Below are 27,807 nucleotides of genomic sequence, written 5' to 3'. Positions count from 1 at the left end.
TCAGGCCGTAGCTCGCCCAACCAGCCACTGGGAGGCTCCAGCACCATCACCAGTACCCACAGCAGCCCCTCTCTGCCCCCCCTGTATGACTACCAGCAGCACCGCCATCAGCAGCACACCTCGAATCCAGCCCCCTGCTCCCCAGCCCCCGAGGTCAGCCGAACCAGCAGGACAGCGCTGTTCCCCTCCAGTCTGAGGAGAGGTAACGCTAACGCTAAGGAAACCAAGAGAGACTACCTGGACAGGGCTAGTGAACACATCCGATTGGCCGTGCAGAAGGAAGCGGAGCAGGACTACCAATCAGCGTTCTCCTACTACAGGAGCGGGGTGGATTTGCTTCTGCAAGGGGTGCAAGGTAAGGTACCCAGGAGGGAAACACTAGGTACTTTGTTGAGGAGACAATATGTTTGTTTGTTTGTTGTGCTGTGTTAATGGGTTCTGTTGAGAGGAAGCGATGGCCAGCCATTTGTCACTAATGACTGTTATTAACTCAACACCCCTTAAAACGTCAATTACAGCTCTTAGTCCAGACACACACTGCTACACTACTCAATACCTCTCACACTCTCTCGTTTTCTCTCTCCCTTTCTTTCTTGTCTTCGCTCTTGTTCGTACTCATACAAACCTAAACGAGTTCTGCCCGTTTAGGGGGAAATGGTGTATTGGTGCAAATGCAGCACGTGATTTTTTTAAATTAAAATTTCATCTTTTGTTTAATTAGGCAAGTCAGTTAAGAACAAATTCTTATTTTCAATGATGGCCTAGGAACAGTGGGTTAACTGCCTTGTTCAGGGGCAGAACGACAGATTTTTACCTTGTCAGCTTGGGGATTCAATTTTGCAACATTTCGGTTACAACGCTCTAACCACTAGGCTACCTGCCGCCCCAATTTGATTGATTGGCTTTGCAATCTGAATTGGCTGGTTCTAAGTGTTTGTATCTTACATAATTCTCCTTCCCTCCATTTCCCCCTCTCCTCTCTCTCCAGGCGAGCCCAGCCCTACGAGGCGGGAGGCTGTGAAGAGAAGGACGGCTGAGTATCTGATGCGTGCTGAGCAGATATCCAATCAGCATCTGAGAAACAGCATGGGTCAAGGGTCAACACAGACCGTGGTCAGTGGCTACAAACAATCTCATTTGCTCACTGATGCACCCGTATAATCATTATTGTAAAAGACAACATTTCTTCTCAATAACTTGCCTGGCTTTGTATAAGGTTATATAAAAATCAATCTTATGTCCATCTATCTCAGGCCATGGGGGTGCAATGCTCTACCGCCACCTGCAGAGGGGGTCAGCAGAGTCCAGCCGAGGAGCTCAGGGCCTACATGGTGCTGGGGGTCATCGATAAGGTCAGTCTGGGGGAAGGATGGGTTGAAGGGCAGTCATATAGACTGTTTGTTTTAGGTTGGTGCAGATCTAAGGGAAGCCACTTTAGACTATAGAGAAGCATCCTGTGGGCAGTTATCATTGGTTCGAAGTGGTTTCCTCATCTCCTTTCCTGGATCTAAGTAGAAAGACTACTGTGTTACCCTGTTTTCACCTATCCATGTCTTTTTTTAAATCGGCTAGGATCAAGGAAAGGAGACGAGGAAAGGAAACCAGTGTGTGTGTCGGGGTGCCACAAGGTCAGTTTAGGTTACTGGTCCTCTCAAACAGCTGCTGGCAAAGTGACTCCAGCACTGGAGCATGAAATGACTTGGCAGGCAGAGCGGACATCGCACAACACAGAATCAATGGAGCTCAGCACAGGCCAGAGCCACAGCACTATACACAACCAAACACATATCAAATGGACACAGTGTAACACACGTTAGTGAGGCCCTACACACAACTAAAACCATACAATGTTTGCGCACAACTCAGCAACACAACTAAACACCTGTATTTGCTCCCTTATTCTGTGCATATAAAAATGGCGGCCAAAGAAAGACAACAACGTTTTTTTCACCTAATGGACAATGACATACACAGCTCTTCTCCTTCTCCTCCCTCCTTCTCTCACTTTTAATTGGGGATAGGGGGACAGATGGAGAGAGCTCCTCACCCCTGCGCCTCCTCTCCTCTCCCCCGTCCCTGATGTTGGTGTGTTAATTATATTAGCGTCCTGGCTAGCACTTTCACTCTGTTTACTCACAACTCCATTCATATCCATTTAGCCTGCACCTGTTTGGGCCCAGCCAGGGTCACAGAGAATAAAACACACACACACACACACCCCGCCACATATGCTCCAGCTCTCCCCTGAGAGAGGGAGCAGGAGAGAGATGGAGATGTCAGAGAGAGGAGGAGAAGTGAAGGAGAAAAGAAATGAAGATGTCAGGAAAGAGAGAGGAAGGGGGGGGTGCAGGGAGGTGAAACAGACATGATTTAAGAGGGAGGGAGGCAGGGATGAGATGGAGGGATACTGTAATGTTATTTCTGGATTTGAATGTTGTCTTTCCCCTCAGGTTCTTCTGGTTATGGATAAGAGAACCCAGGAGACCTTTATTTTGAAAGTAAGTCTATGTGGTGAATTAGTAGTCCTACTAGTGTGTGTGTCAGTCCCTAGTATTCAGGCTGGCTGTGTGTATGTGAAAGTCACCATGTGCCCTGAGTGTAACGGTGTGTATGTGAGTGTCACCATGTGCCCTGAGTGTAACGGTGTGTATGTGAGAGTCACCATGTGCCCTGAGTGTAACGGTGTGTATGTGAGAGTCACCATGTGCCCTGAGTGTAACGGTGTGTATGTGAGAGTCACCATGTGCCCTGAGTGTAACGGTGTGTATGTGAGAGTCACCATGTGCCCTGAGTGTAACGGTGTGTATGTGAGAGTCACCATGTGCCCTGAGTGTAACGGTGTGTATGTGAGAGTCACCATGTGCCCTGAGTGTAACGGTGTGTATGTGAGAGTCACCATGTGCCCTGAGTGTAACGGTGTGTATGTGAGAGTCACCATGTGCCCTGAGTGTAACGGTGTGTATGTGAGTGTCACCATGTGCCCTGAGTGTAACGGTGTGTATGTGAGAGTCACCATGTGCCCTGAGTGTAACGGTGTGTATGTGAGAGTCACCATGTGCCCTGAGTGTGACCTGTGTAATTGATTCTAATGGCCGTGTCCCTGTCAGCTCTCCTGCTCTGGGGCGAGACGTGTGCCAGATGCCATCGAACAGCACGCCACAGGCACAGACGACAAACACACACACACACTCTCACTCATTCCTGCACTGAAGTCTAGAATAACTCAGATGTACTGTATCTGTCTTAATGAATACAGACATAGGGAGTCGGGTTGGCAGGGCAATGTTTGCACAACCTCAATGCAATGTTTCTCCTTCATCCCTCCTCATGGCTCCCTCCCTCCCTCAGGGCTTGAGGAAGAGCAGTGACTGTGGGCGACCCAAGCGGACCATCATGCCTCACTCTGTGCCCCACATGGTGCGGCTGAGGAAGTTCATTGTCTCAGAGGACACTGTGTTTCTTCTGCTACATTACGCTGAGGGTATGATACACACTTCTTTAGTCTCCCTCACTCTCTCCATCTTTCATGTCACTTCTCTCCTTTATCTCCCTCCCTTCACTCACTCCCTGCCTGCCTGCCTGCCTACCCTTGTTGTAGACAGATGTTTGATAGAGTTGGGTGTATGTCACAGGTCATTATTCTGAATACCAGGTGGTGCTGCGCTTCATTAGCTATGCTAACACCTGGGCATCCTTATTTTCCACTCACCAACGTGTGTGTGCGTGTGTGAAAGAGACAGACTCTGATAGCAGTTAGAGTAACTGCTATCTTCACACTTGTATAACTTGCGAAAAGACAAATAGATTTTTTAATTTTTTTGTTATGCACCTTTTGATTTACCATCATTTAGAAAATGAATGCGTTTTTCATATGGAGTTCAAATATTTGTTTGGCTAGCGCAATATTTGATTGGCTAGTGCAATATTTGATTGGCTAGTGCAATATTTGATTGGCTAGGGCAATATTTGATTGGCTAGTGCAATATTTGATTGGCTAGTGCAATATTTGATTGGCTAGTGCAATATTTGATTGGCTAGTGCAATATTTGATTGGCTAGTGCAATATTTGATTGGCTAGGGCAATATTTGATTGGCTAGGGCAATATTTGATTGGCTACCGCAATATTTGATTGGCTACCGCAATATTTGATTGGCTACCGCAATATTTGATTGGCTAGGGCAATATTTGATTGGCTAGCGCAATATTTGATTGGCTAGCGCAATACTTGATTGGCTAGCGCAATACTTGATTGGCTAGTGCAATATTTGATTGGCTAGCGCAATATTTGATTGGCTAGTGCAATATTTGATTGGCTAGTGCAATATTTGATTGGCTAGTGCAATATTTGATTTGGAAAACTAGATATGATGATATGATGCTTCAAATGTAGATACAATCCAAGTCTAAGAAAAGCACAGCTGAAACTAGTGCATTACAGTATAGCGAATCTGTCCCACATGGGAAGAGCAGACAAACAGCCAGCAAAGTAGTTGAGAGCAGACAGAGGGAGGCAGTGACCTGAGTGACATTCTCCAGTCCAACATGTGGTTGTTTTTCCTCCTAAGTGATCGTGCTGCCCTACTATCATTATCACCACCCGCAGCATACACCCTATTCAGTCTCATCATACACAACAGATGCTGTCCTACAATCACTCACACCACAGCTGGGTTAGAGTGAGTGTGTGCGTGTGCGTGTGTGTTTGGGGAGGAGTGTGTGCTCGTCTCTGCCTGCCAAGGACAGTTTCTAAATGTTATCATGACCCTTGAGGTAATTGAGTCCCCAAAACAATTAAACTGTTTTCACCATATATGTTGTTTTTTCCTTCTATTTACCTTTTGCACAACCCACCTTCTTACTTTGATCATTAAACAAGTTTCAATTCTCCCCATCTCTTTGTCTCTTCTCTCTCTCTATCCCTCTCCTCTGTCCAGGTGGGAAGCTATGGTCTCACATTGGGAAGTTCCTGCGTAACTCCAGCCCGGAGGACAGCTTCGACATTCCCTTCATTCAGAAAAGCCACACCACGGCAGTCCACTCTGTCCAACATGCTGCTCCCAAGCTGGGCTTGGACTCTGGCAGCTCTGGGACTGGGCCTGGATGTGTGCTCCAGAGGCAAGGGGAGTCTTCTCTTGTCCTCCCCCAGAAGAGTGCTCTGCCTCCTGGGCTGGCTGACCGCCTTAGGCCCCAGTTGGACTCTGGAGCGACCTCTGAGTTAGAGGAGTGCACCGACAGTTATCTGAATCTCTGTAATGAGTACGAGCAAGAAAAGGTAGAACCAGAAGCTCTAGGAGAGGAGGAGGAGAAGGAGGGAGAGGTGTGTGTGTCGAGAGGACAGGAAGCATCGTCGCTGGATGTCACCGTCACCACGACAACCACTTCCTCCAGGACTCGCTCACTGCTTAGCAACGACAGCCTCTGCTCTCCAATCAGCGCCCAGGAGCTGCGTTTCTTTACTGAGACGGCCGTGGATCACAACACCGGGCGTTGCCAGGACATCGGGCAGAACCACGGCGAGGTGTTCAGCCCCTTGCTCTCCCCCGCCGTTCCCCTCTCGTTGGACCAGTCCAAACGCACCCCCATGGAGTTCTTCCGCATCGATAGTAAGGACAGTGCTAGCGAGGTGACGTGGTGTCCTGACTCAGCCGAGCTGAGGCCCAAACCAGACCCCTCCAAGCCGCTCCCCTTCCTGTCCACCTCTGACCTGGGCTCTGAAGTCACAGACCTGTCGGACTTACTGGAGGAGGTGAAAGGTCATGGAGGTGGGTCTGACCGGTGGGGTCTGGATGGTAGTGACCAGGGCTCTAATGAGTCGGTACCAGTCATCTCCTTTAAAGAGGCAGTGGTGGAGGACGAGGGTCGACCCCCTGACCTCCTGGTCAACCTGCCTGGGGTCATTGGTGGGGAGGGGTTGGTGGGGGTAACTGGGGAAGTGGAGGCCCTACAGGAGGAGCTGGTGTCCTCAGGGGTGTGTCTGGCCCAGGAGGCCAAAGCCTCCCCTAAGTTGATCCAGCCGGACGTCCTGCAGCTCCACCATGAGCTTGAGGAGGGGGAGGAGCTGGCTGTGGGGCGGGCCCTCCCCTCGAGGAACAAACGCACCACCTCTTCCTCTCCCTGCGCCTCCCTGTGGGACGACTGTGGCCTGGCCTTTGGACAAGATGCCAAAATGGCTTCCGGAGATTCCGTACTCCCGAATAAGGACTTCCTCCCTGCCAGCGCTGTGTCTATAGTCTCGCTCTCTTCCTCCAACACAGACATTCCATTCGCTGACTCACTTAGCTCACTTCCTGAAAGATTAGAAGCCATTTTGAACCCACAGGTACACCCTGACAGTTTGGTTCTTAACCCAGACGGGACGATAGCTGGCTCCAACCGCGGTCAGGATGGGACAGGGGCCAGCTCTGGGGCAGAGAGTGCACTAGGCGTTGAGTCCCAGTTCCAGGCCAGTAAGGCTGGTGTGTTTGGTGTGGAGGACATGGTAGAGTCAGATAAGGATGTGTCTCGGCTGTTTGCAGAGCTTGACCAGTTGTCTGCCGTAGCGTCCCAGGCCAGGATTCCAGAGGAGTTTGTGAGGTGCTGGGCGGTGGACATGGTCTCTGCCCTGGACTCACTCCATCAGGAGGGCATCGTCTGTAAGGACCTCAACCCCAACAACATCCTCATCAACAGCAAAGGTCAGAGGTCACACAGCTCTACTGAAGCAACAGGGCTTTGTGATGGGTGTTTGTATACAGCGTTTATACATCAAACGTGAACGCCCATCATACGTGTTGTGTAGACCCAGTTATATGCAGGCCTCAATCTAATTTACTCTTGTCGACTAGGAGAGGTTATGAAACAAAGTACTAAGACTTTCACACTATTTCATCATTTTCATTATCTTTCACTTTTCCTTCAAAGCTTAAACTACTAAAGTTCTGTCAGATATATTCATATAGATAGGACACGCCACTCATACGCCTATCTGTCTGATACCAGTGGTTTGGAAACTCCCTCCAAAGCACTATCTTTGTTTTACACCGACCCAAGCTTGAATCTCTCTCCTTCCCTTTCTAGTCCCATCATCTCGCTGTACCTTGTTATGGACACTTGTCTAATTATCTGAGTGGCTGTTTTGGTCTCCCTGTGTTCCCCTCTGTGTGTAATTATTGTTCTGAAGTGCTATCAACAGCCTAGTAGTAGTGTAGTGCATCAGTCTGGTTAACTCCGGCTGATGCCATCGGCTAGCTAATGGCAACATTAGTCCTAATGATACTGGTAGCCGTTAGCAGCTAAACAGGAGTAATCACTGGGGCCGTGTGCTGCTGGAATAGCTCTGTTAGAGAGAGAGAGGAGGTAAAAAGGTGTGTAAGTGTTCTAGAGGTCAGCTGAGTGGACTGTTGTGTGCAGAGAGAGCGAGGGAGTCAGGGTGACACAAACACTGTTTTTGGAAGTTGGAGACGTGTGTGTGTGTGTACGTGTTGGGATAAGTTGGAAAGGGTTCTTTTTTGGGTTTGTTAACATGACTCATTTTTCTCTCTCTCGCTCCTTCGTTCCTAGGCCATGTTGAGCTGACGTATTTCTGCAGCTGGAGTGACGTGGAGGACTCGTACGACAGGGAGGCCATCACCAACATGTACAGTGCACCAGGTGAGAGAGACACACACACACCGCCTCAGTGGACACGTCATAAAACCACGGAAATGCTTCCAATGGTTTTGCCGCCGTTCATTTTTCACATTGTGAATTTTACGAAAAAATGCATTTGTGTGTTTGGTGTCGGCTTGCCGTGACGTTTTGATAGCCATGTAATTCTCTCGGTGACTTTCATCAATATATGGGGCTCAATTTACTCACAAAAATGTGCTATGCTAATTATTGATTGAAGTGACCTTGTCCGAGAGAGATTTGCGCACTTGTCAAAACGTCACGCCAGGGTAAGCCTACAAACACAGACCTTGTATGAAGTAGTTCTGAAATCAGAGGCAAAAAAAACTATTGTAACCATTTCGGGGTTTATGACTCATACTGTGGTACTCAATTGTTCAAAAATGTGTGTGTGTGTTTCCAGAGCAGAAGGCCTCAGTAGGTTAGTAGTGAGGCTGTGTAGAGGTTCATGTTATGCAGACACAACTAGGCCACTCTCTCTCCCACAAAGGCCTCATTCATACAGGAGCAAGACCACGTAAACAGTTCACTATGTATGTGGGGCCTCGGGAAAGTGGGTTTAAATGGCAGTAGAGCCAATTCATTCATACGTGTAGATCTACAGATAACACTAGAGGACATCGTTTTGGTGTGCATGCCTTGAGAGTTCTCATTCAGTGTTTTCTTCATTTTTTAAATTTAACCTCTAGGCAAGTCAGTTAAGAACAAATTCTAATTTACAATGAAGGCCTACCAGGGAACAGTGGGATGTTCAGGAGCAGAACAACAGATTTTTACCTTGTCAGCTCGGGGATTTGATCCAGCAGCCTTTCGGTTACTGGCCCAATACTCTAACCACTAGGCTACCTGCCGCCTCATAACATGAACAAGTTTTAAACCAACACATTTCCCAGAGAATTAAACCTAGTCACATATGCACAGAAGGCCAAACTTTTCTGTGAGTATTGATGACACACGATTACTGTCTTCTATAGTTTTGACATATTTTAAACAGATTAAAATGGACTGAAAAAAATGTATAGATTTAGGAACTGAATGTAGTTCCTGGGGTGTCCTGTAGAGGGTAGTGTGGCGCCAGCCTGTGTTGGCGTGGTGTGACTGACCTCTCCTGTGGCCTGAGCATGCCTGTGGAAGCCCTGGCATGCTGTTTAAAGGCTGACTAAACACACTGCTGTTACACACAAGACTCTACCGCACCTTGTGTGTGTGTGCGAATGTACGTGCAACACTGATGGCGCATGATGCTGTACTGGAACACCAGACTGCGTGCGACACATATAGTGAAGATACTGTGTGTGTCGCTTTGGATTAAAGCAAAAATGACAGATGTATATACTTTTATATACTTAAGTTCTCTCTCCCACCCCCTCCTCCCAATCCTTCTTGACCAAACCAAATGAATGACAGAGTGCAATAAGTATGAAAGCAAAGCTCCATCTCTCTCCACTCATGTTATATTCCAGAAGCCCCAGCCAGACAGACAGGCAGACAGGCGGACGGGCAGACAGACAGGCGGGCGGGAAGACAGACAGGCAGTCCAGAGCAGCAGAACACTGTCCGTGTGTTAAGGCATTATATTGGAGATAGGAACTCGACACCGAGGAACATACACTGAGTATACCAAAAATTCAAATATTGAGTTGTACCCCCTTTGCCCTCAGGACAGCCTCAATTCGTCAGGGCATTACCCTACTAGGTGTCAAGCCTTCCACAGGGATGCTGGCCCATGTTGACTTCAATGCTTCCCACAGTTGTGTCAAGTTGGCTGGATGTCTTTTGGGTGGTGGACCATTCTTGGTACACACAGGAAACTGTTGAGCGTGAAAAACCCAGCAGCGTTGCAGTTCTTGACACTAACCAGTGCACCTGGCACCTACTACCATACTCTGAATGGCACACATACATACACAATCCATCTGTCAATTGTCTCAAGGATTCAAAATCCTTCTTCAGTCTTTCTTCTCTCCTTCATCTACACTGAGTGAAGTCGATTTAACAGCTGACATCAGTAAGGGATCATAGCTTTCACCTGGTCAGTCCATGCCATGGAAAGAGAAATGTTTTGTATGCTCAGTGTATGTCAAATGATCAAGCCCCAGAGGTCAACCGGAGAGGCACTAAGGACAGATGAGGGAGGAATAAGCTGGCAGAGGTTAGGGAGTGTGTAGGTCAGCTGTTCGCTGTCCTACTTTAATTTGTGAAAGATATTGGATTATTTTAAAAGGGTGTGGTGACTACCGATTAGCTTCTGCGTAGATGGACTTGTAGGTCCATAATAGGTGTATCTCAGATCTCAGTGTATCTCGTTTATGTGTGTCGGTGGTTACTTCCGCATCTGGTTGAGCACTGTTCATTGGGCAGCATGTGGTAGGTGTATTAGCCATGAGGATCCAGCAGAGGGATTCATGCCATGTCTGTGAGTGTCTGTCTGACTTCTCTATCTCTGCTTTATAGCCTTCACTCTCACTCATTTGCTCTCTCTCTAAGTCTCACTTTAACTCGTACTTTTCACTCTCTTTCAATCTCACGCTCTTTTTCCATTCTGTCTTTCATTCTATCTACCTCAATGTCATTCTGTAATCCCCCCCCCTCCCACAGATGTACTTACTCCACCCCCTTATGTGTTGCTGTTTACCCAGACAGGGTCAGTCCCAGCTATGGTTCATTCCTGATGACAGATTTATGATTGTTTGCCAGAGAGCTTGCAGGGTGCCTGCTGTGACAGGGCGCTGTGTGTGTTTGTGTCAAGAGGGAGAGAGAGAGAGAGAGACAACATGTTTTCAACACACTCACACCCAAAAACATAGGAGGGGACTGGGAAAGTATTTATTTTATTTTGATCTATTAGTTGTTTGTTATCTCTAACTGAGATTAGAACTGATTCTGTAAACACCAGAGTGCTTTTCTGTTATTTAACAAATCACCCAAAATAATATTTTTTCTTTTACATCCCTCCTCCCCATCAAACTAACAGCATGTTATTTAGTGACAATGGTGTTGATAATAATATGCGCATTGTCACTTAATGTCCGATTCACTTAGATAGGCCTTAGATTCCCCTTCTCCCTATTGTATTCAACACCACAGTAAGTACATATGTGGTTAACGTCAACTGCTTCTACCTGAAGCGTGAGAAGCTCCAGACTCTCCGGTCCTCCTCTCTTCACTTCCTCCTACATCACTTCCCCTTCGAACAATGGCAGTCGGTTGGTTTTGGGGAAGTGGAGAAGAGCGAGGAGAAGAGAGAATGTTCCTCCTGGCCCTAAGAGATGAGAGGAGAGAGTGCTTTTCTTAAACGAATGACCGAGGAAGAAGGAACTCCTTTGCTGTAGAGAAAAGGGAAGTTGTGTTCCGATTCTGCCGTTAGACATCACACCTGGGCTGAGAACACTGTGTGGCTCCACTCACTGTCTCTTAGCTGGCTTGGCCTTCCCTTGACTTCACTCTTTTTGTAAAGGTTAGCAGAGGCTCCCATCCCTTTAGATGAAATAAGAAAGACAAGGTGGAAAGGAGCCATTTCTAATGAACTCGTGTGTATTATAGTCATGTAAAACGGAGGCTTACTGTACGAGTGGGTTTTGTTAGTGACCCACTCTTTCCCCTCTCTCTCTTCCTGCCTTGCTCTGACAGAGCGGTAAGTGTAGCCAGCTCCGCTGTCTTCTCCCTGCAGCTCCTCAGACATTAATCCATTGTGATGACAATTGACCTTGCTGTGAGACGTGTGTGTCCAGTATCCTCCCCCCAAGCTCATACCCACGCAGGTATCACTAGTCTGTTCAATGACTATCTCTTCTCCTTGGCTGTCAAAACGGTGGTCATGGGGAGCCCTGAAGACTGGTTGCTCAGTTGTGTGTGTGTGTGTGTGTGTGTGTGTGTGTGTGTGTGTGTGTGTGTGAGAGAGTGCGTGTGAGCGAGTGCTGGCTGGATGTTCCTTTAAGGGCGGCCAGAGCGAGGAGTATCATAGCCCGAACTGGGGCTCTCTAACCTTGGCTGAAAGGGAACCCCCTGGAGCCTCCTGGAGTAGAGGGAGCTTTGTCTCTCCTCCTCCCCAGCTGAGGAGCCTGGTCGCTGGGCACACACGCTCTGACTCCTGGGCCCCGGCCCCAGGGTTACCAGGCCCCCCTCTGGAGAGAGGAGTGGAGAGAGACACAAGGGGCCATCTGGTGCCCAGTGGAACACACGCACGCACAAACAAACACACACCAACACACAGACAAGACCACTGACACACACATACACCACACACAAATGGCACATGCACCAGTGGCCCCCCCAGCCGACCTGCCTGTCACTCCGGCTGTGTGTCCCTGCTCCCCTAACCTCCTCTGTGGGAGAGAGAGCCAGGGGCCTGGAGAGCCCAGGGAGGAAGAGATGGAACAAGAGGGAGAGGGGGGCGAGAGGGAGGTGGTGTTAGAGGAAGGACGCACGGCCGACACAACGTTCACCTTGACAGGGTCTTACAGTGTAGGGGGAACATGGAGGTTTGTCTTCAGTAGTAGAACAGAAAGACTAATCGAACAAGAGATACAGTATGGAGGTGGGAATTTAATGTTTGTGGATTTGGTTTAGTTTTGCTTTTGCAATTCCAGAAGACCTGCCTGGAAAATAGCATTGAATTGAAAACAATAGAAGATAGGGACGACAGACCAGTGAGGTTTAATACAAGGCAGCTGGAACTAACAGACAGGACGACAGACCAGTGATGTTTAATACAAGGCAGCTGGAACTAACATGAGGATGAAATGGAGGGCAGGAGGGAAATGTTGATGAAGGCTTTAAGTGGAAGTTTATTATCATGTATTGTGTGTCTGGACTGGAGAAGTGTGTGCATTTCTGAAGGAGTGTCTATGGTTGGTACCGTGTGTGTGTGTGTGTGTGTGTTTCTGAGGGTGTCTGTGTGTGTGTGTGTTTCTGAGGGTGTGTGTGTGTGTGTGTTTCTGAGGGTGTGTGTGTGTTTCTGAGGGTGTGTGTGCGCTTTTCAATTTTTTTGTGTGTGAGGTCAGGTCATGCAGATGGTGTGAAGTTGCAGCACAGACGGTTTCCTCAATTTGACTGCTTTTTTATTATGCAAATCACCCCTTTACGAGACACACACACACACACACATTTGGCTCCTCACTGGTTTGTGTGTGTGTAATATGTTAATTAAATCAAATATTAAGTCGTTGTCATTTCATAGTGTTATTAAGTGGTATTCTAATTTTGGGATAGTGAATTTAAAGGAATTGCCCTAATCACAAGTCAGACCTGATGTTTTGTCAGCTACATGTCATATTATCGCTTCTCTCTCCTTTGTTGTAGAGGTGGGCGGTATCAGCGAGGAGACGGCAGCATGTGATTGGTGGAGTTTGGGAGCCATCTTGTTTGAGCTGCTCATAGGCAAGGTAAGAGGACAAATGGCATCAGTGTGGCTGTGTGTTAGATGGATGCCTGTGTGTGTGCGGGGGCAGTGAAGACATCTGTGTGGTGGTATATGTTGGCTCTCGCTGGCCATCACTCTCGCTGTGCCAGGGTGGACATGTGACTATCTCTGTCAGGTGTGTGTGTGGTGTTTTGTGGTGTCTGTGTGTAGGTGCATCTTGGCTCTTCCCTCCTCTCCCTGGCTGGCTAGCTGTGCCAGGGTGGATGTGGGTGGGTGTGTGTGTGTGTATACATACATGCATGCATACATGTATATCTGTTGTTTGTGTGTTTGGAGGTGTCTGTGTGTAGTTGCGTCTTGGCTCCCGTCTCTCCCCCTGGTTCTCGGCTGGTGCCAGGGGCAGCGGTGTGACTTTCTCCCCCAGCCTGGGCTCCATCTGCTGGGGCAGGGGGTCACCTCTCCCTGGGCCCTCTCCTGGCTCTCTGTCCCTGGATCAGGGCTGGGATGGAAGAGCGAGCCAGCTCTCAGGACTCCTTGGGCTGAGCTGACTGACCTTAGATCAGTATAGAGGTGGGAGAACAGAGCAGATCTCTTGGTGATGTACTGCTGTGGCTGTTCCTGGGTCAGGAGTAGATGAGGACTGGTGAGGAGGGAGATATCACTGTCTTCGAGAACACAGACACACTCGTGACAGGTCCAGAACACTCCTCAAACTTTTAATTGTCCTTAAATTTGAATAAATCCTAACTGACTGCCAGTGGCGTAGTTTCATCTGAACGATCTTTAGTTCCCATCACTAGATGAAACAGATGAAACGGACAGCCAGGTTGTAAGTTTGTTTTAACATTGTGAATACATTTACTGGCAGAACTTCAACAAACCCACAGATTTCTCTTTTGAGGATTTTAGTTGAGGTATATTACACACACACACACACACACACACACACACACACACAGGCGCTCTTGATCCTTGCGCACACACACACACACACACAGGAGCTCTTGATCCTTGCAGGATAAGATTTTGCCCAGGGCGATCTTGACTGTTGCTGGGATCTGAGCCATATCTCCTGCAGCATGTGTTGGAAAAAGCAACTGATCTAACTGATGAACTAACAGGGTTTTTCCATGCTAATCTCACATAAGCACACACACACACACACAAACGACTGTATAAAGGGAAGCACACATACAAATATTTTATACTGAAAAAAATATATAAATAACAGTCAACGGAGTTACAGTTCATATAAGGATATCAGTCCTTTGAAATAAATTAATTAGGCCCTAATCTATGGATTTCCCTTGACTGGGAATATAGATATGCATCTGTTGGTAACAGATACCTTAAAGAAATATATTAAGGTGTAGGGGCTTAGATCAGGAAACAACTCAGCCATTTGCCTAATGCTGTGCCACGCGTCTCCTTCACATACAGTTTTTTATTATGGCCTGTGGAACATAGTCTCACTCCTCTTCAATGGTTGTGCGAAGTTGCTGGATATAGGCGGGAACTGGAACACGCTGTAGTACACGTCAATCCAGAGCATCCCGAACATGCTCAATGGGTGACATGTCTGGTGAATATGCAGGCCATGGAAGAACTGGGACATTTTTCAGTTTTCAGGAATTGTGTACTGATCCTTGCGACATGGAGACGTGCATTATCATGCTAAAACATGAGGTGATGGCGGCGGATGAATGGCACGACAATGGGCCTCAGGATCTCGTCACGGTATCTCTGTGCATTCAAACTGCCATCAATAAAATGCAATTGTGTTCATTGTCCGTAGCTTATGACTGCCCATATCATAGTGCCCCATGAGGGCAGTGGGGTTATGCTCACATCAGCAAACCGCTCACCCACATGACGCCATACACTGACGGGTCTGTGGTTGTGAGGCCGGTTGGACGTACTGCCAAATTCTCTTATTAAATTATCTGTCAACAGCTCTGGTGGACATTCCTGCAGTCATCATGCCAATTGCACGCCCCCTCAACTTCAGACGTCTGTGGCATTGTGTTGTGTGACACAATTGCACATTTTAGAGTGGCCTTTTATTTTACCCAGCACAAGGTACACCTGTGTAATGATCATGCTGTTTAATCAGTTTATTGATATGCCACACCTGTCAGGTGGATGGATTATGCTCACTAATGATGTTAACAAATGTGTGCAATTTGTGCATAACATTTGAGAAATAAGCTTTGTGCTCATGGAAAATTTCTGGTCTCTTTTATTTCAGTACATAAAACATGGGACGAACACTTGTTGTGGTCATAGTTTTGTTCAGTGTATTTACTTGGCTTGTGTTTTTCAACATTTGGGCTGCGCTGGGTTTTTAAGTAAAATCTCAAGGGGTTGTTGTAACACAGTAATTACGACTACCTGTGGTGTAGGTGCACACACACCCAATTACATTACCACCTGCCTGACTCTGTTTCCCTTTGTAATGCATGTTTATAGTGACTTCAACAGAATAACTGTCTGTCTGAGTTCCCCCTTCCAGCTCTTCCACTAACCTCTCCCCATGTGAAAAACAACCTTTTCCATTAGGTCACAAGGAAGAGCAACAGCCCAGTGAAATCATACTGATATTATCTCTGCTATGATCAGTATTATTTCAGGTGTTTTCTCCCTCTCTCTTGTCTTCTGTTTATCCAGTCAGCTTTTCTCCTGTAGTGGCCTCCGCAGGCTGGGGGTCTGCCTCTGTGGCAGCTTCACACAGACAGTAGCCGAAACATGAACAGCTTTTGTAGTGACGGAAACAGATAAATAAACTGTGGTTTGTCTGATGTGTATCTGAGACCGTGGAGGTTGATCCAGGCTGGATAACATTTCACCGTCTGAATGACACCGAGCTAGAATAATATGATCCGACCGGGTGTCAAATGAATGCATGTAATTGTGTGCGCATGTTTTTGATGTGCATAATGTGCGTTTCTCTTCCTCCCCAGTCTCTGCTGCAGTGCCACCCAGCTGGTATCAGTCGCCACACGGCCCTCAACGTCCCTGAGTTTGTATCTGAGGAGGCCATGTCGCTACTGGTGGAGGTCAGTACTGGCTCCTCCTCCGGTTGACTACTCATCTCTTCTATTCTCCTCTGTACTGATGAGTACTTCATGTACTAAAGTAAACACAGACCTCTCGCACTGTGTATAAATACATCCTATATTTAACGTAGCTCGCACTAGGCTAAAGTTACCTTGCTAATTCCTCATTCCGATGTTGAATATAAACTGGGTAGCATTCATACTGCTCCTGTCCATCTATCTAATACAGTGTGTGATCTATCTAATCACTGTGTGATGCGTTATAATAAAAAGTCACAATTGGTACCCCGTAATTGAGAAGACACCATCTAATGACAGTCAGACTGACATTTTGATTGGCTCATGCCCGGGTTTAATAATGGATTACTATGGAATGTCCTATGGTGTGATGATAGGCATGGAGAACAGCCATTATACACGTTTTAAAACTGTTGTCTTTATGTCACAAATACATTATCTAATGAATGCATAGATGCTATAATGAGTGAGCTGATGAATACATGGCAGATGTGCGATTTCACACCAATGGGAGCGGAAAATATTTGTATCTCGTGTTCTGGCAGTTCTCACATAGAAACTTCATTGGGAAGGATGTCTGTAATGCTTTTAACAAAATGCTTTTATAAAATGCTTTTCATGCGTTTTATTTTTTTGAAAATCATGATGACAGTGGCAATTTTAGGCCCTTTTCAGACCTATATATATGCCCTCTGTAAGACCTTATGATCTGTGAACCGTACATGATACAGACAACATCTTGCTGTCATTATACTCCAAGATGTATGAGGTATGTTTCGGTCTGAAAACGGCCTAAAATGGCTACTTTCATCATTAGAAAAAAAAAAATATATATATATATATATATATATACACTGCTCAAAAAAATAAAGGGAACACTTAAACAACACAATGTAACTCCAAGTAAATCACACTTCTGTGAAATCAAACTGTCCACTTAGGAAGAAACACTGATTGACAATAAATTTCCCATGCTGTTGTGCAAATGGAATAGACAACAGGTGGAAATTATAGGCAATTAGCAAGACAATAAAGGAGTGGTTCTGCAGGTGGTGACCACAGACCACTTCTCAGTTCCTATGCTTCCTGGCTGATGTTTTGGTCACTTTTGAATGCTGGCGGTGCTTTCACTCTATTGGTCGCATGAGACGGAGTCTACAACCCACACAAGTGGCTCAGGTAGTGCAGCTCATCCAGGATGGCACATCAATGTGAGCTGTGGCAGGAAGGTTTGCTGTGTCTGTCAGCGTAGCGTCCAGAGCATGGAGGCGCTACCAGGAGACAGGCCAGTACATCAGGAGACGTGGAGGAGGGCAACAACCCAGCAGCAGGACCGCTACCTCCGCCTTTGTGCAAGGAGGAGCAGGAGGAGCACTGCCAGAGCCCTGCAAAATGACCTCCAGCATGCCACAAATGTGTATGTGTCTGCTCAAACGGTCAGAAACAGACTCCATGAGGGTGGTATGAGGGCCCGACGTCCACAGGTGGTGGTTGTGCTTACAGCCCAACACCGTGCAGGACGTTTGGCATTTGCCAGAGAACACCAAGATTGGCAAATTCGTCACTGGCCCCCTGTGCTCTTCACAGATGAAAGCAGGTTCACACTGAGCACATGTGACAGACGTGACAGAGTCTGGAGACACCGTGGAGAACGTTCTGCTGCCTGCAACATCCTCCAGCATGACCGGTTTGGCAGTGGGTCAGTCATGGTGTGGGGTGGCATTTCTTTGGGGGGCCGCACAGCCCTCCATGTGCTCGCCAGAGGTAGCCTGACTGCCATTAGGTACCGAGATGAGATCCTCAGACCCCTTGTGAGACCATATGCTGGTGCGGTTGGCCCTGGGTTCCTCCTAATGCAAGACAATGCTAGACCTCATGTGGCTGGAGTGTGTCAGCAGTTCCTGCAAGAGGAAGGCATTGATGCTATGGACTGGCCCGCCCGTTCCCCGAACCTGAATCCAATTGAGCACATCTGGGACATCATGTCTCGCTCCATCCACCAACGCCACGTTGCACCACAGACTGTCCAGGAGTTGGCGGATGCTTTAGTCCAGGTCTGGGAGGAGATCCCTCGGGAGACCATCCGCCACCTCATCAGGAGCATGTCCAGGCGTTGTAGGGAGGTCATACAGGCACGTGGAGGCCACACACTACTGAGCCTCATTTTGACTTGTTTTAAGGACAACACATCAAAGTTGGATCAGCCTGTAGTGTGGTTTTCCACTTTCATTTTGAGTGTGACTCCAAATCCAGACCTCCATGGGTTGATAAATTTGATTTCCATTGATAATTTTTGTGTGATTTTGTTGTCAGCACATTCAGCTATGTAAAGAAAAAAGTATTTCATAAGAATATTTCATTCATTCAGATCTAGGATGTGTTATTTTAGTGTTCCCTTTATTTTTTTTGAGCAGTGAATATACACACACACACACAAATGTAAAAAGCATGTCAAACAAGTTTCTATGTGAGTTTTTCCAGAACAATCTAAGATACCAAAAATGTTTTCTGTTCATGCTGGTGTGGAATCACCCAGATGTATATTATGTGTGCATGTTATATGACCTGTTTTAGATTAGGAAAGCTCTCTTCACTGATTTTCACTTTGCTTAGTTTGCTATGCAATCAGTGAGATATCAGCGAAATAGTTTGTCCTCCACCGCTTGAGTGTTAATAGCGTTTGTTTTTATATTTTGTGGGTGTAGCTTCTCCAGTTCAACCCCATAGAGAGGCTGGGGGCGGGGGTGGCAGGAGCAGAGGACATCAAATCACATCCCTTCTTTGGCCGAGTGGACTGGCCCAAATAAGCCCAGTGCATTGTGGGACGGTGGAGGTCAGAAATGAATGCTGTGGGCGGATCGAGCTGCTGACAGGGTGGGCACAAACACACACACACACAGACACAGAGACCCAGACGTGGCCAGTGTCAACAAGTGAACTCTTGTTGGGGAGTTGGACATATCGTCTACACACCTACCTTGTACATGTTACTCTCACTGACATTCTCTTTATCCTCACGTTGAGCAGCTTAGACTGTTGAGACATGATGCATGTGGTGCAATAAACTAACTAGTCCTTTTATGGAAGGGCGGTTCACAAAGTCAATTCAACTTTTTCTTATTTCAACAAGACAACCAACGGTCCTCTGACATTTCACAGTCCATATACATTCATATCCATATACATACATATATATCCATATACATTCATATACATATACATACATATATATCCATATACATTCATATACATATACATACATATATATCCATATACATTCCCCTGTATTGATAGGTTGCATACTGTTTTCTCCGACCTAAAATTGTAGATGCCCTCCTCTTGGCCGCAGAGCCAAAATGTTGCTGTTTCAAAGCTTAATATCCTGCAGTTCTACACTTTGCCTTGGGGTGGACTGAAAATGTTACTGTTTTAAAGCTAATATCCTGCAGTTCTACACTTTGCCTTGGGGCGGACTGAAAATGTTACTGTTTTAAAGCTAATATCCTGCAGTTCTACACTTTGCCTTGGGGCGGACTGAAAATGTTACTGTTTTAAAGCTAATTTCCTGCAATTCTACACTTTTACTACAATTCTACACATAATTAAACACATTTTGCTGTGGGGCGGTGAGAACATTTTTTGACTTTTAAAGCTAGTTTCCTGCAATTCTACACATTTTGTCATAGCATAAGAACACGGCATAAGCCATTTGAGTGACTCAAACATAACATCTATGGGGCCCCATGCCGTTTTTTGACTTTTAGATTCTCCCGGACTGTCTAGTTTTTGTTTTTGTGATTGTTAGTTCTCAAAGATGGTATTATTTTAAAACATATAGCTCTTAGCTTTTCTACCTACTTTTATATCTGGTTTTAGTCATTTCCGTTTACACAGAAAACATTTTATCCTGAAAGTTATTTGAATTTTTGCATATTAAAAAAAACTACATATTTTTGGGAGTGTTGACAACGATTGGCCACTGCTAAATTAATATAGGGGAAACACTGGCATTGTACTCGGGAGATGCATTGTATAACAGTTGCCATGGTTGAACAATGGTTGAATGAAGGGTGAATATTGGTTGGATTATGGTTGAGTAATGTTTTTGTAGGGTTGTCTGAATGGTATAGTCGAAGGTGCGTGTTTTTTTTACCCAGAGAAACCCACTGTACTGTACATCAGTGTTTTTCTGTGCATTTGATAATATATTATATATCATATTTAATGAAAAGACAACTATTATAGATTCAATAATTGATGTTCATGCATTGATCTCGTCATGTCCATTGTCATGTAGCCTAAAACTCCCCATCTTGTGTGTTGTCAAGGTAACTTGTAATGTCATTTATATTCATCTGTCTCACACCCAATCCTAATTCTCATTGGTGTCCACTTCTACTCTGACCAATACCTACTACTTTCAATCACTCACTTCTTCAACACAATTTTTTTTACAATGAATGTAGAGATCCCATCGGATGACCTGACAGACTCCGCCTATTACAAGTCCCACAGTATGCTGCCTACCTTGTTAAAATGGCAGAACACTGTCATCCACAATGTAACTCCTGCGCATCCCGCCTGTAACTAACCACAGATCTAGGAACAGCTTACACTAACCTAATATAACCATAAACTACTCAGAGGAAAAACTGATTATAGACCAGTACTTGGGGACACCTTGATGATTTGAAAATCCCTATTCAAACCTGATTGATTCCTTTATTTTGTTCTGGCTCTCTGGTTAATTGATTGACTAACGACATGGCATGGACCTAGCAGTTAGACGTACACTTAGTCACTATCCATGTCCTACAATGACCTATTCTCTGAGATGCCAAACACTACCAGTGAGAGATGTATGTGTGCCTGCAATAGTTGGTTTTCTATGTTTCTTACTGTGTCTAGCTATTCTCACTTACACATGTTTTATGTATTAGTCTGTCCTCTCTGGAATACAACTTAATAAACACACATCTGGATCATCTATCAGTGGTGGGATCTGCTTCTTAGGCCTGTATGTGTGGATTTCACTGGGTGTGTGTTTTGTAGTGGACAAGTGGTTTTAGTCAGTGGGTTATCATCTGCCATTTGTACTCAGTTCATGGTGGATCTGCCGGGTGTGTGTTTCTGGGGATACAGTCCCTCTCTCTGATCAGTAGGAGTGATGACACTCCTAAAGAGCTGCTGTCAGTCCTGCTGAGTATCACCCTGACCCTGATAGAAGCACAACACACACACACACACACACACACACACACACACACACACACACACACACACACACACACAAGTAAGGAGTTTTTAGCATTGCCAGTGTATCAGGTTCAGTGACTCTAGTTCCTGGCTGTGCCTTAGTAAGAACTGATTATGGGCTGATTGGCTGGTTAATATCAAGACCTGACTCATTAGTTACACACAGGGTGAGAGGTTCACTCCATCGCACTGACCACTACGTGTGTGTGTGTGTGTGTGTGTGTGTGTGTGTGTGTGTGTGTGTGTGTGAAAGAGACTGTAAAGGAATTATCCACTGCTCACAAAAGTCTCAGACTATAGTCCCTTTTCCAGTTTAGGACACAATCCACCAAGTGTATCAAGCCTTTCCAGGTTTGATGTCTTCAAAGGAGGGAAATGATGTTCCTTACAGTGCTACATGTCTCACCTTATGGACGTTATTGCTATCCTATGGTGTTTTCATGTTGTACAGCATAGTTTGTTGAACTGTCCTGCCCTTGGAACATTCTAGAATCCTCTCAAAGCCGCCTTGCCCTGGGAACAATGGCTCCTCACACACAAAGGACCCTGATGCCAGTGTGCGTGTGTGCGTGCCACAGGGAAGGACTCATCTAGTCAGGGGCTAGATTAAGAGGACATGCCAAGGTCCTCCCATGATGCAACAGAATGCTATCAGCTCAAGCCTCAGAGCGGAGCGCCACCAAGACCTGCAGGGAGGAGATCAACCTCTGATCCCCAGCAACTTACTGTTCCACTCATCCCTCTCTTCCTCTCTCTTTGTCTTTCTCTCCCTCTATCCATCTCTCGCTCACTATCTGGCATCCACTGTTCTTCTGTCCTACACCCTGGCATCCTCTCCTTTTTGTATGTAACTCCCTTCTGGTGTCCTCTCTCTCTCTCTCCCATACACGCATGCAGCCAATTGGCTTGCCCTCTGCGTCATACTGCTGGTGGTCAGGTTTTGTTTTTGTCTTTGGTGGTTTGACTTTCCTCCACAAAGCACAGGAGGACTCCAAATAGCCCAGGGTGGGACACACAGCTGAAGAGTTCTGCCGCTTACGATCCCCGGGCATCTTCTCCAGCTTCTGTCAGAGCCATGATGTTATAATGAAGAGACGCAAAGCTTTTAGTAAAAATAATAAAAAAATGAATTTATTTAACTTGTGTAGCGCTATTCATTATTATTCAGAAGAATCTCAAAGCATGTTAAAAGCAGCCAGACAACACACCTGCCTTTCTGACGGTCACCTCCTCCAGAAGTCCCTCCTCCGTAGGTACTGGTGCTCCATTGATGAACATTTGGTGATGCCACAGCTGCTGAAAAGTGCACACAAAGTACCCCCATCACCCCATCTACCCCCATCCACCCCATCACACTCACACCGACTTCCACCTCTTGGGATATATGCTACACTGTCAGAGTAGTGATATGAGGAAGGATGCGGGGGCTCTACAGGACTACAGTATAATAGAAAGGGTTGAGGTTAGGCACCAAGTGTGTAGTAGCAGGTGTTCCACTGCCTCATTCCCCTATTTCACGATAACAATGACAGGACAGGGTCAAGACTGCAATATTTGGCCCAATCACAGATCTAGGATCAGATAACATGACCTTGATCTTAATTGTTAACTGCACTTCAGGGTAGCATCTTACATTGGGGCACAGGGACATGTTGGGCACGTTGTGACCCTGTGACAATTCCTTAGCCCCGCGGTGTAGATCACTAGTTACTCCCGGAGACAATTTCACAAGGTCAAAGGGAGTTCAGCGTAAACATTACAGGTCGTCCTGGTCATCGTTGTTAGCAATTATAGGAATGTTGGGTGTAGAATACTTTATAGATATTTTATTTGACCTTTGAACCTATGATACTTATACAGGCCATATTTCGTAACCCCGAAAAAATAAATCATACTATTGGTTATTGCATAAGCAATGACACAATTGAATACATTTTTTTCTGAACATTATTGTATTCTACTTTACATGCATACATAGGCCAATTAAAACACACCTTGCAGGGCTATGCTTTTTTTCAGTTTGTGCATGAGAGGGAGAGAACAAGAGACTAACCCTAGGAGATATCTCTGCTCTCTTCAAGCTGAGTTACACCATGGTACTCTCTGTGAAACGTCCTCTAACTACTCCAGGTAGACCGGGCGGTTTTCTCCCTGAGCGCTGGTTATTCTACCTCACCTTCTGTGTCACATTGAATATGCAGACGGAGGACTTTATATAATACTATATCCATCCGTGAGTCATATGGACTGAGTCAGATGTTAAGGAAGTCTCAACTGGCTCCCAAAACACGTGTCACAAGTAATCTCTCCCCCTAGACCTGAGGTGTCTCCTTTTGTTGTTCCGGCAGTGTGTGTGATGAGTGTGGAGCACTCTCCGGTGTGTTTAGGCATGCCGTTAGCGTCCCAGTAACATAGCATTAGCTTCCCGGTCAACTCAATGGCCCGGCGCTGTCTCAACAGCTTGCTCACGCTCCGATACACACACCTTCTGTGGCTCTGCAGCACCGCTCATTAGTCCTCCTCTCCTCCTTTATCTCCTCTCTCTCTTTCTGCCTCTCTCCTTTCTGCTCTCGCTCCAGGCCAGGGCTGAGGAGGCCGCAGCAGGGGCCCGTGTTAGCACTTCCTCCCCCCTCTCTGTGTCATTGTCGCCGGGCACGGCTCAGAGGCACGGGTCCTTGACTTCCAGAGACAGCCAGAACGAGAGAGAGAAAAAGGGAGGCAAACAGAGTGCCATCAGATCACTTTCCCCTCCGTGTCTTGGGCTGTCGCGGGTGCCGCAGGCTTCCTGGAGGGGAATGTGACGCCTGTTAAGGAGCTGCATTCGCAGGAAGGCGGGCTGGGAGCGACACAGCGCTAATCTGTGATTCTCCGAGGGGAACTCTTCCTGGCGCCGAGACGCATTCTGTCACTGCACTGCCGGGGCCCCAGACCACATCTAGGAGGAGAGGAGAGGGGGAAGAAAAGGAGATAGTGTAGTTAAGCTGATGGCACCTCTCAAAAACAAAGGGGGATGGAAGGGGGATATAGGGAGATAAGTGGGGGAGATGAGGGAGGTTATAAAGGAAGGCAGGTGACATCTTTTGCATTCTGTGCATGGAGGGAGAGGGGGAGCTTAGAGAGGAGGGAGGTGATGAGGGTGTCTGGTGGGTGGGGGAGGAGGTTGGAGGGAGGAGATGAGGGTGTCTGGTGGGTGGGGAAGGAGGTTGAGGGTGTCTGGTGGGTGGGTTAGGAGGTTAGAAGAGATCGGCAGAGGTTAGAGGCTGGTATAGGAGGGAGTGAGAAAGGTAGAACCTGGGGGAGTTGGGAGGCTGAGCGGAGAGGGCAAGAGTGGGTTGGTGGGGGAGAGTTGCGTCTGTGGGCAGAAGGTGGGGGTTAGAGGGCAGTCGTGAGGGGGTTCTTGAGGGAACACGGAGGTTCCTTGGTGCCCTGACACCTTATGGCATGGCCTGGAGGGAAACAGATGCTGCCAGCCTTGAGTAGGGCACAGATGAGACTGTTTAGAAGGGGAGGACGTGCCTTGTCTTACCAAGGAAGGCGAGAGAGTGTGTGTGATTATAATGCCCTTCAAAAGAAACATGGCTAAAACAAACCACAGTGACATACAGTAGGATTTTTGATGAGGAAATAATCACTTCCCAATATGTACATCTGTTAGCACTTTTTAGAGCATGATGTTGCAAAAGATTGAAGATGTGAGCTTGAGAGAATGAGTCACAAAGGTTATTTAGGTAATAATGAGCCAAAGTTCAGAATGTGAAATGTGATCCCTGCGTTACTTAAGTAGTTTAGGACTGTAGTTTCCAAGCCCACTGTCACTCTCAAAAGCTGCTGTATATTACCGAAGCTGCTCTAAGTATTTCTCTGTAAGTAATACATCCAATAGTTACCTTCCTCTTCCGAGCCTGAGTGAGTAGCTGAGGTGTGTGTGTGTGTGTGCGCACGCGCTTGTGTGAATTGTGTCTCACATTAGCCTTTTTCCATTAAAGCAATTTCACCGCCCATTGTATTCCTGAAGAGGACCTGGGAAGTCACTAATGGTGTCTCACACACACACACGCAGACACAGACACACACACCTCTCACGGCATGCTATCATCACCTGTCACCTGATTGCTGTGTAAAACACACACATTAGCATTGAATGAGACACATTATCACTCCTGATTATGTGACGCTAAGAGGTTTCATACAAAAAAAGACCTCACACCTTCCCTCAACAATGCCTGGCGTTACTGAGATAAATGCATGTTCCAGAAAAGCTCTGGCACTCCAGAAGCCTGGAGACTGTGGTAATGGTTTTAATGGCCTCTTGTTATTCACATTCATTACAGGCAATTTTATTATCAACGCTAATATAAATATTGACGTTAACATATCATTGTACATGTCACTATTTAAATTATTCCCATAAAATAAAACAAAGAATGTAATGCATTGCTATTATATATGTACAGTACCATTCAAAAGTTTGGACACACCTACTCATTCAAGGGTTTTTCTTTATTTTTGCTATTTTCTACGTTATAGAATCATAGTGAAGACATCAGAACTATGAAGTAACACATTGAATTATGTAGTAACCAAAAAAGTGTTAAACAAATCAAAATATAATTTTAGATTCTTCAAATTAGCCACCCTTTGCCTTGATGACAGCTTTGCACACGCTTGGCATTCTCTCAACCAGCTTCACCTGGCATACTTTTCCAACAGTCTTGAAGGAGTTCCATGTATTGAGCACTTGTTGACTGCTTTTCCTTCACTTTGCAGTCCAACTCATCGCAAACCATCTCAATTGGGTTTAGGTCTGGTGATTGTGGAGGCCAGGTCATCTGATGCAGCACTCCATCACTCTCCTTCTTGGTCAAATAGCCGTTACACAGTCTGGGGGTGTGTTGGGTCATTGTCCTGTTGAAAAACAAATGATAGTCCCACTAAGCGCAAACCAGATGGGATGGCGTATCGCTGCAGAATGCTGTGGTAGCCATGCTGTTTTAGTGTGCCTTGAATTCTAAATAAATCAGACAGTGTCACTAGCAAAGCACCCCACACCATCACAACTCCTCCTCCATGCTTCACAGTGGGAACCACACACGCGGAGATCATCTGTTCACCTACTCTGCGTCTCACAAAGACACAGCGGTTTCTCTTTGCTTATTTGAGCTGTTCTTGCAATAATATGGACTTAGCCCTATTTGGTAAAAGACCATCTTCTGTATACCACTTCTGTATACCACCCCTACCTTGAAACGGCACAACTGCATTATTAAATGCATTATCTTTTAACAAGGCACACCTGTTCATTGAAACTCGTTCCTGGTGGCTACCTCATGAAGCTACTTGATAGAATGCCAAGAGTGTGCAAAGCTGTCATCAAGGAAAAGGGTGGCTACTTTGAAGAATATAAAATGTATTTTGATTTGTTTAACACTTTTTTTGGTTATTACCTGATTCCATATGTTTCATTTCATAATTTTGATGTCTTCACTATTATTCTACAATGTAGAAAACAGTCAAAATAAAGAAAAACCCTTGAATGAGTAGGTGTCTCCAAACATTTAACTGGTACTGTATATGTATGGCTTAAGGCGTAAGGAAGAACATAATATAGACAGACACACACACACACACACACCAGTCAGAATGACAGAGGTGACAGCGGGAGGTTGTGCAGGTGGTCTGCTCTTCCACGTCTTGATGAGAAACAGGAAGTGTCGGACATGTACGCCGGACACGCTGGACACATGCTGGGGTCATAGGTCGATGTCCTCTCCTCTCTGCCATGTTGTCTTAAGTCCTGCCTTCCTAATGAGGTCCAGTTACATCCGCCATTCCTCGGTCGTTAAAGGGGTGGAGGGGGGACAGGAGGGAAGAGGCTGTCATTGAATCATTTAAAAAATATATTTTTCCTTTTTGTGTGCCCCTCCATCAGATAGAGGAGATCAGACCAGGGGGGGCTCCTTCCTCCTGCGGCCCAGCAGGGTCACTGGGCGGTGGGGCTGGAGGGGTCCAGGTGGTGGGCTGAGGCTGGAGGATCAGAACTGGAACAGGGAAGCGCTCCTCTGCTGATATTCCGAGTCACAGGAACTTATTGAATGTAGCTTAATGGCAAAATAGCCTCAGCACGTTGATTGTGGCACAGTGCCTATCATAAGTATTCACCACGCTTGGATTTCTTCACATTGTGTTGTGTAACAAAGTGGGATTCAAATGGATTTAATTGTCATTTTTTTTCAACAATTGACACAAAATACACTGTATTTACTCTGTAATACTCTGTCAAAGATGAATGAAAAACACCAATTTACCTTGATTAGATAAGTATTAACCCCCCTGAGTCTATTCATGCTAGAAACACTTCTGGCAGCGTTTACAGCAGTGAGTCTTCTTGGGTAAATTACTTTAGTGCCTTGTTGCATACATGATGCATGTTTTGGAATATTCTGTATATTTGTATTCTTCTTTACAAT

General features: G+C 46.2%; 1 protein-coding gene across 1 annotated transcript in view; it reads left to right on the top strand.

The window, feature by feature from the left end:
• Nucleotides 1–21,071, top strand: part of rps6kc1 (ribosomal protein S6 kinase polypeptide 1) — a 58,640-nt gene extending 37,569 nt beyond the window's left edge. Inside the window, exons 7-16 of the mRNA XM_042300836.1 lie at nucleotides 1–355; nucleotides 989–1,113; nucleotides 1,254–1,352; nucleotides 2,451–2,498; nucleotides 3,349–3,481; nucleotides 4,936–6,675; nucleotides 7,541–7,630; nucleotides 12,950–13,032; nucleotides 15,971–16,066; nucleotides 18,790–21,071. The exon at nucleotides 1–355 is cut by the window's left edge and continues 77 nt beyond it. Of these exons, the coding sequence (XP_042156770.1) occupies nucleotides 1–355; nucleotides 989–1,113; nucleotides 1,254–1,352; nucleotides 2,451–2,498; nucleotides 3,349–3,481; nucleotides 4,936–6,675; nucleotides 7,541–7,630; nucleotides 12,950–13,032; nucleotides 15,971–16,066; nucleotides 18,790–18,891 (2,871 nt within the window). The 3' untranslated portion in view covers nucleotides 18,892–21,071. The remainder of the gene's footprint in view (nucleotides 356–988; nucleotides 1,114–1,253; nucleotides 1,353–2,450; nucleotides 2,499–3,348; nucleotides 3,482–4,935; nucleotides 6,676–7,540; nucleotides 7,631–12,949; nucleotides 13,033–15,970; nucleotides 16,067–18,789) is intronic.
• Nucleotides 21,072–27,807: the final 6,736 nt, after the last annotated feature.

Source organism: Oncorhynchus tshawytscha, linkage group LG18 (genome assembly GCF_018296145.1).
Source record: "Oncorhynchus tshawytscha isolate Ot180627B linkage group LG18, Otsh_v2.0, whole genome shotgun sequence".
NCBI lineage: Eukaryota > Metazoa > Chordata > Actinopteri > Salmoniformes > Salmonidae > Oncorhynchus > Oncorhynchus tshawytscha.
This window is presented reverse-complemented; position numbering and strand designations above follow the sequence as displayed.